At 43.6% G+C, this 12,005-nt stretch overlaps 1 protein-coding gene across 1 annotated transcript in view; it reads right to left on the reverse strand.

The window, feature by feature from the left end:
- Positions 1 to 242: 242 nt before the first annotated feature.
- The window catches only part of GPX7 (glutathione peroxidase 7), a 47,737-nt gene continuing 35,974 nt past the window's right edge, over positions 243 to 12,005 (reverse strand). Inside the window, exons 2-3 of the mRNA XM_051999681.1 lie at positions 3,331 to 3,592; positions 243 to 2,470 (exon numbers count right to left, since the gene is read on the reverse strand). Coding sequence (XP_051855641.1) covers positions 2,307 to 2,470; positions 3,331 to 3,592 — 426 coding nt within the window. The 3' untranslated portion in view covers positions 243 to 2,306. The remainder of the gene's footprint in view (positions 2,471 to 3,330; positions 3,593 to 12,005) is intronic.

Genomic DNA, 12,005 nt, shown 5'->3' on the forward strand with positions numbered 1-12,005 from the left:
TCATATTCTATGTTCTAACTTTTACATTCTAAGGTCACTCCCAATCCTAACACTTTGTGTCCTATGATTCCATGCTCTACAATCTAAGGTCATTCCAAGTGCTGCCATTTGATGGGGTTATTTTTGGAAGTCTCTAATAATTCTGACACTTTTCACCTGGTGTTCTACCTCACTCTGAAAGGCTGGGTTTATGGTCAGTTTTGCTCCTTTGTAATTCCCAGAACTCAAGAGCTCTTGGCAGGTTTTGTTTTCCACAGGCCTTTATTATCAAAATGGATGTGTTTGCATACATGAGGTGAGTCATCATTGAGGGTAAAATCAGCACCAAGGAAGAGCTGGGCCCCACAGTCAGGCAGGCGTGCCCTCTGCTCTGGACACCGTCAGTGTGACCATGGCTACGGGCAGGTAGCATTTAGCTTATTGTTAAGGGATTAGGAAGAGCGGTGTGGGAGATTAGGAGTTGATAGACCTCTCTCTCCCTCCCTAACTCACTGTGACCTGGCCCAAATCTCTTTCCCACTCTCGCCCCCAGTTTCCTCCTGCTCTTCCTTCTCTAAAAAGGCAACAAAAGAGCTGCTAACATGCTAATGAATCAGCTTTGCTCCTCGGGAACTGAGCTGGTAAAAGGTGGGCAGGGTTAGGCAAGTGCCCAAACAGGAAGGCTGGGGGCTACTTCTGGCTCTGCCTGATTTGCTGTGTGATTGTGGTCAAGGCACGGGAGGGGATTCATGTTCAGGTAGATTGGTCCAGATCCAATGAGAGGGTGTAGGTCAAGAATATTTAAAAGCCTACAGGAGCCCCTTTAGTGGTAGTGACTTTTATTCAGGTTCTGATGGTCTCTTGAGGGTCCTTAGAATTCAGAAGGTCTGAGGAGATTCTGGGGGCTTGAACTACATGGTCTCCAGGGTCCCCCTTCTCTCCACTGTAACATATTGTGAATAATAGGTGGGGCATTGTGAATTGGATCCCAACTGTGGCAGACCAGCTCCTTCCTTACCCTACTTCCTAGGCCCATGTGGGACTTTGCAGAAAGTAGCACCTTTTTGTTTCAGGCCAACCTATAAAGAGATCTGTGATGAGCAAAGTCCTAGGGGGGAAAGGTTAGCTTCATGGTCACAATGGTCTCATAGCAGAGCATGGTAAGGAGATACCATCAAGAACCCTTGGGATGTTAAGAGTAGAAGGAGCATCAGAGACCATCTAGTTCAACCAGGCCCCATGTACAAGTGGGGAAAATGAAATTCAGAGAAAGGAAGCAATTTATGCAAGATCACAGAGGGACATTGTGTTGGTCCCATACTTGGGATTAGCACCAGGATTCCTTACTTCCACTTTCGTCTTCTTAATAGTAGGAATCATCCTGGGGATTCCATATTTATTTACCAGGATCCTTCACCCCTCCTTTTTCCTCTCCTTCCTCCTTCCATAGGCACTAGGCTCTTTCATTATCTCTTCCCCATTTTCTCTAGCACTTACTCCCAGGACTGCTCATATGGGCATTTGAAGTTGACTGGTAACTTCTTCTTGGCAGAGAATTCTGACTAGTTGGTTAGTTCCTTTCGATTGTGAGTTTCTATTGGCTACAATTTTTATTGGCTAGTGAGGTTTGATTGGTCAAAAAGTTCTTATTGGCTATAAGTTCTTTTTGTTCATGAGTTCGTTATGTTCATGAGTTATTATTGGCTATTGAGGGCTTATTCTTTCATGTTTCTGAGTCCTTATTGGCCTCAAGTTTTTAATGTTTACTGAGATTTTAGTAGCCACAAGTTCTTATAGACTGATGAATCTTTATTGATCACTGACTATTCAGAACTTAATAACTGCAAATTCTCATAGGCTGATGAGGAATTCTTATGGGCTACAAGTAACTATCACCTCTTGTCTTCTGACTGACCAGAAGTTTGTAAAGGCTGCTGAGTCCTTATTAGTTACTAAGATCTCAGTAGTCAAACTTCTTATAAACCGATAAAGAATTTTTATTGGCCACAACTTCTTATTGGCTGCTGAGACCTTATTGGTTATGTTTCTTATAGGCTATTGATCATTTATTGGTCTCACCGCATTACTTGGAAGAGATTCTGAGATATTGGTAGCCAATATCTTATAAACTGCTGAATTCTTATTGGTCTCAAGTTCTTATTGGCTCTGTCTAGATTAAAAGTAGAATATATCTCTAAAAACCCAAGTTTTTCTCCCTGGGCTTGCAGAGCAAGGAAGGAATAATCTATTCCTGAAAGGCACCTGTAAGAAAAAAATCTGGCATTCACATTTGGCATTCACATTTGACACTGTGAAGTCAGGAATGATTATAATTCTTCCTTCTTCCCCACGATGAGCTTCCCCACGAGCTCGTGGATCTTGGGTCGAATTTCTTCTACTGATACAGTTGAGTCCCAGGCTCCCACCACTTTTCCATTCGGGGCGACTAAGTACTTCCAGAAATTCCAAGTTGGTTCTTCCCCGGAGGATTCTGGGTAAAAAGGAAGATGAGAAAAGTACATAAAATCAGGTGGATCTTTGGATAGGGGAAGAGGGGACACAAGGGTTTCCTATTTTCCATGGACAGGACCTTCTATCTTCTTACTTCAATTGCTTCCTGTTTCCTCCACTCCTGAAATTTCCCCATTAGCACTCATCCCTCTAACTCTGAACCTGTGAAAAAATACTCTATGTCCTGAGAAGAATAATACCACAAACTATTCTGTTCCATCACTGACCCCTCAGTGTCTTTCTGATTCTTTCCTGAGAGCATTGCCTTGGTAGTGAGAGTGGCCAAATTCAAGGGATATTTTAGAAAAGATTCCAAGTCAGATATCAATTGAATTATATGGCTTTTGAGGCTCCTTCCAAATGTGTGATTTGGGGTTTCTTCCTTTATTTTTAGCTGATGAGTGAGGGTTAGGGTTAGGGTTAGTGCTTTCCTCAATACAAGCCTTTGAGGTGGGTACCATTAAAGAAGTGACAGGATTGTCCATGATCCCATAGTTGGGGATTTGAACTCAAGTCTCCTGATTCCATGTCTGGTATTCTTTGTACTGGGAAAGCAAGGTGTCACTGAGACTGTAGTCTCTGGAAGACTCTTTTTCATGAGTTCAAATCTGAGCTTAAACATGTATTTACAGATCAACAAACTCAATTCAGTCCAACAAGCATTTATTAAGTACTTGTCTCCCTAAGTTGCCCAAAGCACTGAGGGGGACTTGCCAGTATGTGGCAGAGGTTTTATAAATGCTCCTAGGATTGTTTTGAATAAGAGGAACCAGAGAAACCCGAGACACCATTCGCTAGGATGGCTAGACGGGTCCTGAGCTCCTTAGGGACATAGCTCACCAATTAGATATTTGAAGGCAGCATTGGCCCCAGCACCACGGACAGCGATCTTGCTGAACATGGGGAAAGAAACTCCATAAGTCTTCCGCGCAAAGTTTTCGATCTCCTTGTTGGTGTCTGGCTCCTGCTGCCCAAACTGGTTGCAAGGAAAGGCCAACACGTTGAAATGGTGTGGGCCCAGCTCCCGCTGCAGCTGCTGAAGGGCTCGGTAGTGCTGGTCTGTGTAGCCACACTCACTGGCCACGTTGACAACCAGTGACACCTGAGGAAGGAGGATAAATTCTTGTTGATTGACACACATTCACAGAATTGAGTGACTAAGCAAACATACAAAAAGAGACATAGTTTCACATGGAATCATAAGCACAGACACAGGTATGAAAGCAATGACAAACGACATTTTCTAAAGGGTCTTCTTGTCACAGAGCCTTCTCCTGGGCATCAAGGGTGATACATAATTTAACTAAGATTCAGGCCCCATTTTTATGGAATACAACATTTAATAGGTTAATAAGACACAGATACATCTAAGGATGAGACAATATCAAAGGATAATTTACTAATAAAAACATGTAGGTGGACACACAGATATAGGTATGATATTTATCCATACACCTATACATGAATATATGTATAATCATTGTTATTTATATGGGGTTTTGAATTTTATAAAATGATTTATAAATATGATCTCATTTTATGTATTATCTCATTATGTATATCACAGATCCAGTCATAAGTATATATTAACTAAGATTCAGATCCTATTTTTATGAAATACAATAGCTAGGTGGTTAATAAGACACAGATACATCCAAGGGTGAGATACAACATGAAATGATAATTTACTAATAAAAACATGTAGGTAGACACACAGATATAGGTATGGTATTTATCCATACACCTATACATGAATATATGTATAATCATTGTTATTTATATGGGGTTTTGAATTTTATAAAATGATTTATAAATATGATCTCATTTTATGTATTATCTCATTATGTATATCACAGATCCAGTCATAAGTATATATTAACTAAGATTCAGATCCTATTTTTATGAAATACAATAGCTAGGTGGTTAATAAGACACAGGTACATCCAAGGGTGAGATACAACATGAAATGATAATTTACTAATAAAAACATGTGGGTAGACACACAGATGTAGGGATGGTATTTATCCATACACCTATACATGAATAGATGTATAATCATTGTTATTTATATGGGGTTTTGAATTTTATAAAATGATTTATAAATATGATCTCATTTTATGTATTATCTCATTATATATATCACAGATCCAGTCATAAGTATATATTAACTAAGATTCAGATCCTATTTTTATGAAATACAATATCTAGGTGGTTAATAAGACACAGATACATCCAAAGGTGAGATACAACATGAAATGATAATTTACTAATAAAAACATGTAGGTAGACACACAGATGTAGGTATGGTATTTATCCATACACCTATACATGAATATATGTATAATCATTGTTATTTATATGGGGTTTTGAATTTTATAAAATGATTTATAAATATGATCTCATTTTATGTATTATCTCATTATATATATCACAGATCCAGTCATAAGTATATATTAACTAAGATTCAGATCCTATTTTTATGAAATACAATATCTAGGTGGTTAATAAGACACAGATACATCCAAGGGTGAGATACAACATGAAATGATAATTTACTAATAAAAACATGTAGGTGGACACACAGATGTAGGTATGGTATTTATCCATACACCTATACATGAATATATGTATAATCATTGTTATTTATATGGGGTTTTGAATTTTATAAAATGATTTATAAATATGATCTCATTTTATGTATTATCTCATTATATATATCACAGATCCAGTCATAAGTATATATTAACTAAGATTCAGATCCTATTTTTATGAAATACAATATCTAGGTGGTTAATAAGACACAGATACATCCAAGGGTGAGATACAACATGAAATGATAATTTACTAATAAAAACATGTAGGTAGACACACAGATATAGGTATGGTATTTATCCATACACCTATACATGAATATATGTATAATCATTGTTATTTATATGGGGTTTTGAATTTTATAAAATGATTTATAAATATGATCTCATTTTATGTATTATCTCATTATATATATCACAGATCCAGTCATAAGTATATGTTAACTAAGATTCAGATCCTATTTTTATGAAATACAATATCTAGGTGGTTAATAAGACACAGATACATCCAAGGATGAGATACAATATGAAATGATAATTTACTAATAAAAACATGTAGGTAGACACACAGATGTAGGTATTTATCCAAAAACATGTACATGAAAATTATACATATTTTATACCATTATATCATAAATGCAATTATACATTGGCATTTATATAGGGTTTTAAATTTTATAAAATGCTTTATAAATATCATCTCATTTTATGTATTATCTCATTATATATCACAGATCCAATCATATGTGTGTATATCTATATGTAATTTATCATTTCTATGCAAATAACCCTTAACCCTAGTTTCTCTTTTGAACATCTATACCATTTCACAAGCCGTCCTAGTGGATATTTCCAATCAGATGTCTCATAGACTCTCCAAATTCAACATGTCTAAAATAGGATTCACCTTTTACTCCAAATGCTCCCCTTATATCTGAGTTTCCCTATCACTGTTAAGGATACTATGCTCCCAGTCATTCAGACTCACAACCTGGGGTTATCCTTGATTCCTCACTCTCTCTCAAGCTCCCAGTCAGTTTATAAGTCCTGTTGATTCTAACTTTCTCAGCATCTTTCCTACACCCCACCCTTCCTTTGACATTGCCATCAACCTGGTGCAGTCTTTTATCACCTCATGCTTAGAATACTTCAAAAGCCTTTTGACTGGCTTCCCTCCCTCTAGGTTCTCTCCATTCATCTCTATCCCACTTAGCCATCTGAGTGATCATCCTAAAGTACAGGTCTTACTTGTAACTCCCTGTTAAAATCCAGTGACGTCTTATTGTCTCCAGGATCAAAACTTCTGATTGGGTTTCATATATATATAACCCAGCCCTATCTTTCCAATTTTCTTATACCTTACTTTTTCTCTGTACTCTCAGTTCCAGCAACATTGGTCTCTTTACTGTTTCTCAAACAAGGTCCCATCTCTGTATTCTGAATGTTTTTCCTGGCTGTCCCGAGTGTCTGGAATACTCATCTCCACTTCTTGCCTTTCCTGACTTCCTTTAAGTTTCACCTAAAAAACATAGGGTGAGACAGCTAGGGGGCAAAGTGGATAGAGTTAGGATGCTGAAAATTAGCCTCAGACCCAAAGCAATGTGGTCTTGAGTAAGTCACTTAACCCCAGATTGCCTTGAAAAAAAAATCTTACCTTCTGCAAGAAGTTCTTAATTCCTATGTTAGGGCCTTCCCTCTGAGTTTATCTCCAATTTATATATATGTTTCTTGTGTGGAAATAGTTTTATTATCATTTCCCTGCATTAAATTGTAGGTGCATTGAGGACAGGAACTATTTTTGCCTTTCTTTGTATACCTATAGTTTAGCACAAAGCCTGATGCATAATAAGTGTTTGGTTACTGTAAACAAAATCTACATTTGAGAAATTGGAGATAATCTCAGAGGGAAAAAGACACCAATATCTAGGGAAATACAAAAAGGCTTTCTGCAGAAGGAGAGATTTTAGGAAAAACTTGAGAAAGCTAGGAATCAGTAAAGGGTAAAGAATTCCAGGCATGATGGACAACCCATGAAAATGCAGAGTTGGGAAATGGAGCATCTTGTTTGAGAAGGCTGTGAGTCTGGGCACCTGGAAGGGTGAGAGTGTTTTTGAAAGCAAGAGGGAAGTTAAAAAGAGGGGATGGCTTGGAGGTCTAGTAGAGGGACTGGAGCATAATATGTGCTTGATAAGTGCTTTTTGATTGACTGACATTGAACTGGATCTGTGCCAATATACTGTCAATTAAGTAGTGCAATTGATGGGGTACAACTTCTAAGGAAATGTCACAATTATCCTGGGGCCCTGACCCTAGGACACATATTAGTGATTGTCAGATAAACAATTTGTCGATAACCCTAAGGTTAACCTTGGCAGTAATAGAGTTTTTATATATATATTTCCCCCTAACTTTTAGGGAAGTTGTAGTGATAATCTTGAGGTCCTCTGACTTTAGGAGTACTATAATCCTACAAACATTGCTGACTGTCAGATAAATAATCTATTGATCAGTGATAACAAAGTTCCTGAGACAAAAGTGAATAGACCACCCCTCAAACCTATGGTAAACCAGAAAATGAGCAAATAAGTAATATTTAGCTCCTGCTCTCTCTAACTTTTATATAAATTTATCTGCTTGTTTCTGGTTCTTTACTAAATTCTTTTGGAACTTAGCCGGCTTCAATTGGCATTTCAATTATAGCAAACTTTGCCCCTTGACCTGGAGATGGGTTCAAGCCTGCAAATTCTTTTGAGATAGCTCACGACACTGGTCTGCAACCCTAAACTTTGAGGATTTTCTTTGAACCCCAACACAATGGTTAGAGTCCTGGGCCTGTAATCAAGAAGACCTGAGTTCAAATCCAAACTCAGATGCTTACAAGCTAAGTGACTCTGGGCAAGTCACTTTCACTTCTACCTTAGTTTTCTCAATGGTAAAATGGGGTTGATAATAGTATCTATCTCAAAAGGTTGTGGTGAGAATCAAATGAGAAAATTTGTAAAGCACTGAGGACTGTGCTTGCCACATTGTAGCCACTTACTCAACTGTTGTTTCTTTCCCTTTCCCATAAACCAATTTTATTTTTTGGCCTAAACCTGGGATGGAAGCCTGAGAAAAGACCTGCCCAGACTCCCACAGCTAGGGTATGTTAGAAACACCTCTTGAACTTAGATTTTCCTGATTGGGAGAACTGCTTGTTATCTGTGTGAATGATTCACACCCCAAGGTAGGGCTGGACACTGATTTCATTGGTGAAAGATACTCTCCATGAGGAAACTCCCTCTTCCAATGCTGATCGACACTTTCTTGGAGGCATTGCCTAGGTGAATCAGAGGCTTAACTAGAATCCAGGACCTCCAGACTCTCCAAGGAGAGCTCTCTGTCCACCATGTCACACTGCCTCTCATGCCGTACACACACACCTATAAACAGAGTACCATGTATGGGAACATGACCACACCTATACAAGCACAGATGTTCATGTTCTTAGAACACGCCTGTACAAGTATATAAATATGTTCTCAGTCTTATGTATGGGACAAACATCCACAGAACATGGGGATTATCCACAGACTCTGCATGCTTTCGGACCTCAGGCTACCTCCCGAATCGGCTGGGGAGGAACAAGTGAGAACCTCTCGTCCAGTCCAAACCTCTAGTCCAACCATGTTAGGACTCTTCTGTTTCTATGCTTCTTCCATTAAAAAAAAAATCCTTCATTCTCAGGGACATCCTTCAGGGTTGGGAAGTCTTCTCCACATGTTACTCTTCCAAGAAGGAAGGGAGAAAAAGGTCAGATCTCTGGGGCAGAGCCAAAATCTGACCTCCACCCAATCATAAAGATGGCTTGGGTGGTGCTCCTTTCTTTTTTTATGTTTGGCTTTGCTTTCCTTATCTGTCAGAAAGGAATAATAATAGCGCACATTCAGGCGCAGTTGGTTTTAAATTGCTTCCCCTATCCTATGTCATGGGAACTTCTCGACTTTACCTTACAAGGAGAGAGGGTGTCCATAGAGCAGACCTCGTGATTTTGTCCGACAGCTGCACATGGCGACCTGTCTATAACTTAGGAGGTAAGGCTTAGGGTATGTAAGTGGCCATTTGGATGCTAATATTATCCAACTACATGACCATACATGGCTAGGCTGGTGAAGAGCCTTGAGTTCATTCCACGTGAGGGTCACCCCATAGGAGGATCTGTGGAGAGCCAAGGGGAATGGAAGAGCTCAGTTCAAAGCCCAGAAGATCTGTTGCCTGGTTCAATCGAACCCGCAGAGCAGAACCAGGAAGGGTTGAAAGGTGCCAAGATGCAAATTTAAACAAGAAGACTATACTCTTCCAAACTCTTTGAGAAGTGGCTTGGGTGACCCCTGGAGGAAGGTCCTGGATTTCCCTTCCTGATCTTCAAGTATCACCTGGATGACCACTTTTTAGAGGTTCAAATAGGTTGGACCAGACCAGGGATTCCTCACCTTCCTAGAGTTCTGTATGCCCTTCAAGACTTGGCAAAGAAAGTGAACCACTACACAGAATTGTGGGTTTTTAAAATAATAATAATATGTATATATATATGCATATGTAAATGCTAAAGTTAATGAAAATACAGAGAAATTTTCCTATCCAAGTCCATAGATCTCCCTGAAATCTCTCCATATGTGTATACTAGATTAAAAACCCCCTGGATTAAATGAATGCCCTCCTCAGGTCTTTCCTAACTTTATTATTCTGGGATATTATAATAAACAACATATTATTGAAAAAAAGAGTATATTACTCTTCAGTCTTAATTAACCACCAATGAACAAATGTTTATTAAGGATTTATATGATGGAGAACTACACGAGGAGCTAAGGATATGTGAGATGGTTCTCTCCTTTTATTCCTGAGACTTCCTGAGGCTGGTAGCGTTCAGGTCACCCACTTGGCAGAGGAAGAACCTGTGCCTCAGAGGGGAGCCACCAGCGGCAGAAGAGGGGGCTAGCTTAGGGTGACTGGATTTGCTGCACAAATCCCCAGGCCTGCGATGGGCCTGCAGACAGAAGGCCCGAGTTCCAGTTCTGCCTCTGCCCCTTTTTTTGAGGGGGCCGTAGCCTCCCTCGGGCCTATGCTTCCTCCCATATAAAATGGACTGGCTTCTCTCTGAATCATTTTACAGCCCCAGCTCCGGGCTACGAGCATGAAGCCCTCCCTGGGCTCGGCCCCCTTGCCTGAGTCGGGGGGCTGAGCCGCCGCCGCGGGGTGACTGGGTGGCTCTAGGCCTGGCCCGCTGCGGCTTTCTGCAGGCCCGCGTTATCCCTTTTAGGGCCTGCCTGCTTGTCTAGCTCAGACAGCAGGTGTCAATGTAGCAAAGCTGCGTGCGCATCCGTCCTTGGCCTCGGCCTTGGCCGCAGAGTGACAGCAGCATCTGCACTGGGCCCGCCCCCCGCCCCCCGGAAGACAGCTTCCCCGGAAGTGGCCGCCGCCTACCCGCAGCAGCCGCCACCGTGGCAGCAGCTGCCACGCTGGCCCTGCCCAGGGCGCATGCGCAGGAGCCCTGGCCCGCTGGCCTTGGCGCCCGCCCCAGTCACATGGCTGGAGGGAGGCTCAAATGAAAGAATGCTGGCAAAAATAACGCTTGGGGCCGGGAAGCGCCAGGGGGTGGGGGAGGGCTGTTATTAATTATTAATAAAAGAGAGCCCCTGGGCTGCTGGGTCCCGCACTGACGTCAGGACGCCTGGAGCGCGCCACCTGCGGTTGGCCGCAGCTGCCAATCAGGGGTTGTGACGGAGCGGACCAGCTGGGTCCGCCCCGGGGGTCTGGGGGTCTGCAGGCCCCAGCCAGGGGGGGACTAGGGTGACGAGCTAATTTGATAAACTCACTGCCGATATTTGGGCCAAGGAGACTTTGCAGGGGGACCGCGGACCCCACCTGTGTGGCTGCGGCGGCGGCGAACCGGGTCTGGAGGTGGTGGCGGACCCCAGCCCACGAACCCCACCTCCTGCCCCCTAGCCCTGTGGACCCCACCTCCCACACCCTCTCCCCACTCCCAGCCCTTAGCCGGGCTGCTCAGGGGACCCTGAGGCAGCTGTTGCGGACCCGAGCCCGGCTGTTCTCGGCTCTGGGCCGGGAGGGGGATGATGCGTTTGGGCGTGGCGGACCCTGCCGGCAGCCGAGTAGCAACAGCAGCTGCAGTTGCCGCAGTGCCCCCCCCCTCGGCCGTGCCCATGCCGCAGTGCCGCGGTGCCTTATGGGAGCGGCTGAGCCTGGCTCCCCGCCCAGCCATCTCAGGCGAGGGGCCGGGGTTTGGGGGCGGGGGCGGGGGCGGCGGCGGCCTTGGCGCGGGGCCTCTGCAAACGTCTGGCGGGGCCGGGCTGGCCGGGAGGGCCCCAGCCAGCGCCTCCCCGCCGGGGCCTCCCCAGCCTACGCGCTTGGGGAGCCTGGCAGGCTGCCCAGCCGCCCTCCCTCCCATCCCCGGGTGGAGACTGTCTTCCCGCCAGGGCGGGGCAGCCAGGCCGGGAGGCCCCAACAGCTGCGGCTTTCAGCTCTGAAGCCCTTTTCTGTGCTAGGGTCCGCGGCGGGCCCCATTCCCAGCCCTCGCTGGTGGCCTCCCCAGCCTTTATGGGCCTGGCACCCTCCGATGGCGGCAGGGGCCCAGCCTGGGAGCTGGAAGGGTCTCCTGGTTCCCGGGGTTTAGAGGGAAAGAGGGAGGGAGGGAGGGAGCTGCCCGCCGGGGGCCCTGGTCACTGTGGCGGGCAGGGTGGGTAGGGGCCTCCGCTTTCAAGCAGGGGGCTGACTTAGCCTAGCCCAGAGGGGGATGGATTTCCAGGGAAAGAATGTCAGGCACCACATCATAGGATGGGAGGCTGGAGGCCTGGCAGGGGCTGAAGAACAAAGGGCATTAGAACCAAGAAGATGGACTAGCACAGCTGGGAGGGAGCTCGAGCA

This window comes from Antechinus flavipes, chromosome 4, assembly GCF_016432865.1.
Source record: "Antechinus flavipes isolate AdamAnt ecotype Samford, QLD, Australia chromosome 4, AdamAnt_v2, whole genome shotgun sequence".
Taxonomy (NCBI): domain Eukaryota; kingdom Metazoa; phylum Chordata; class Mammalia; order Dasyuromorphia; family Dasyuridae; genus Antechinus; species Antechinus flavipes.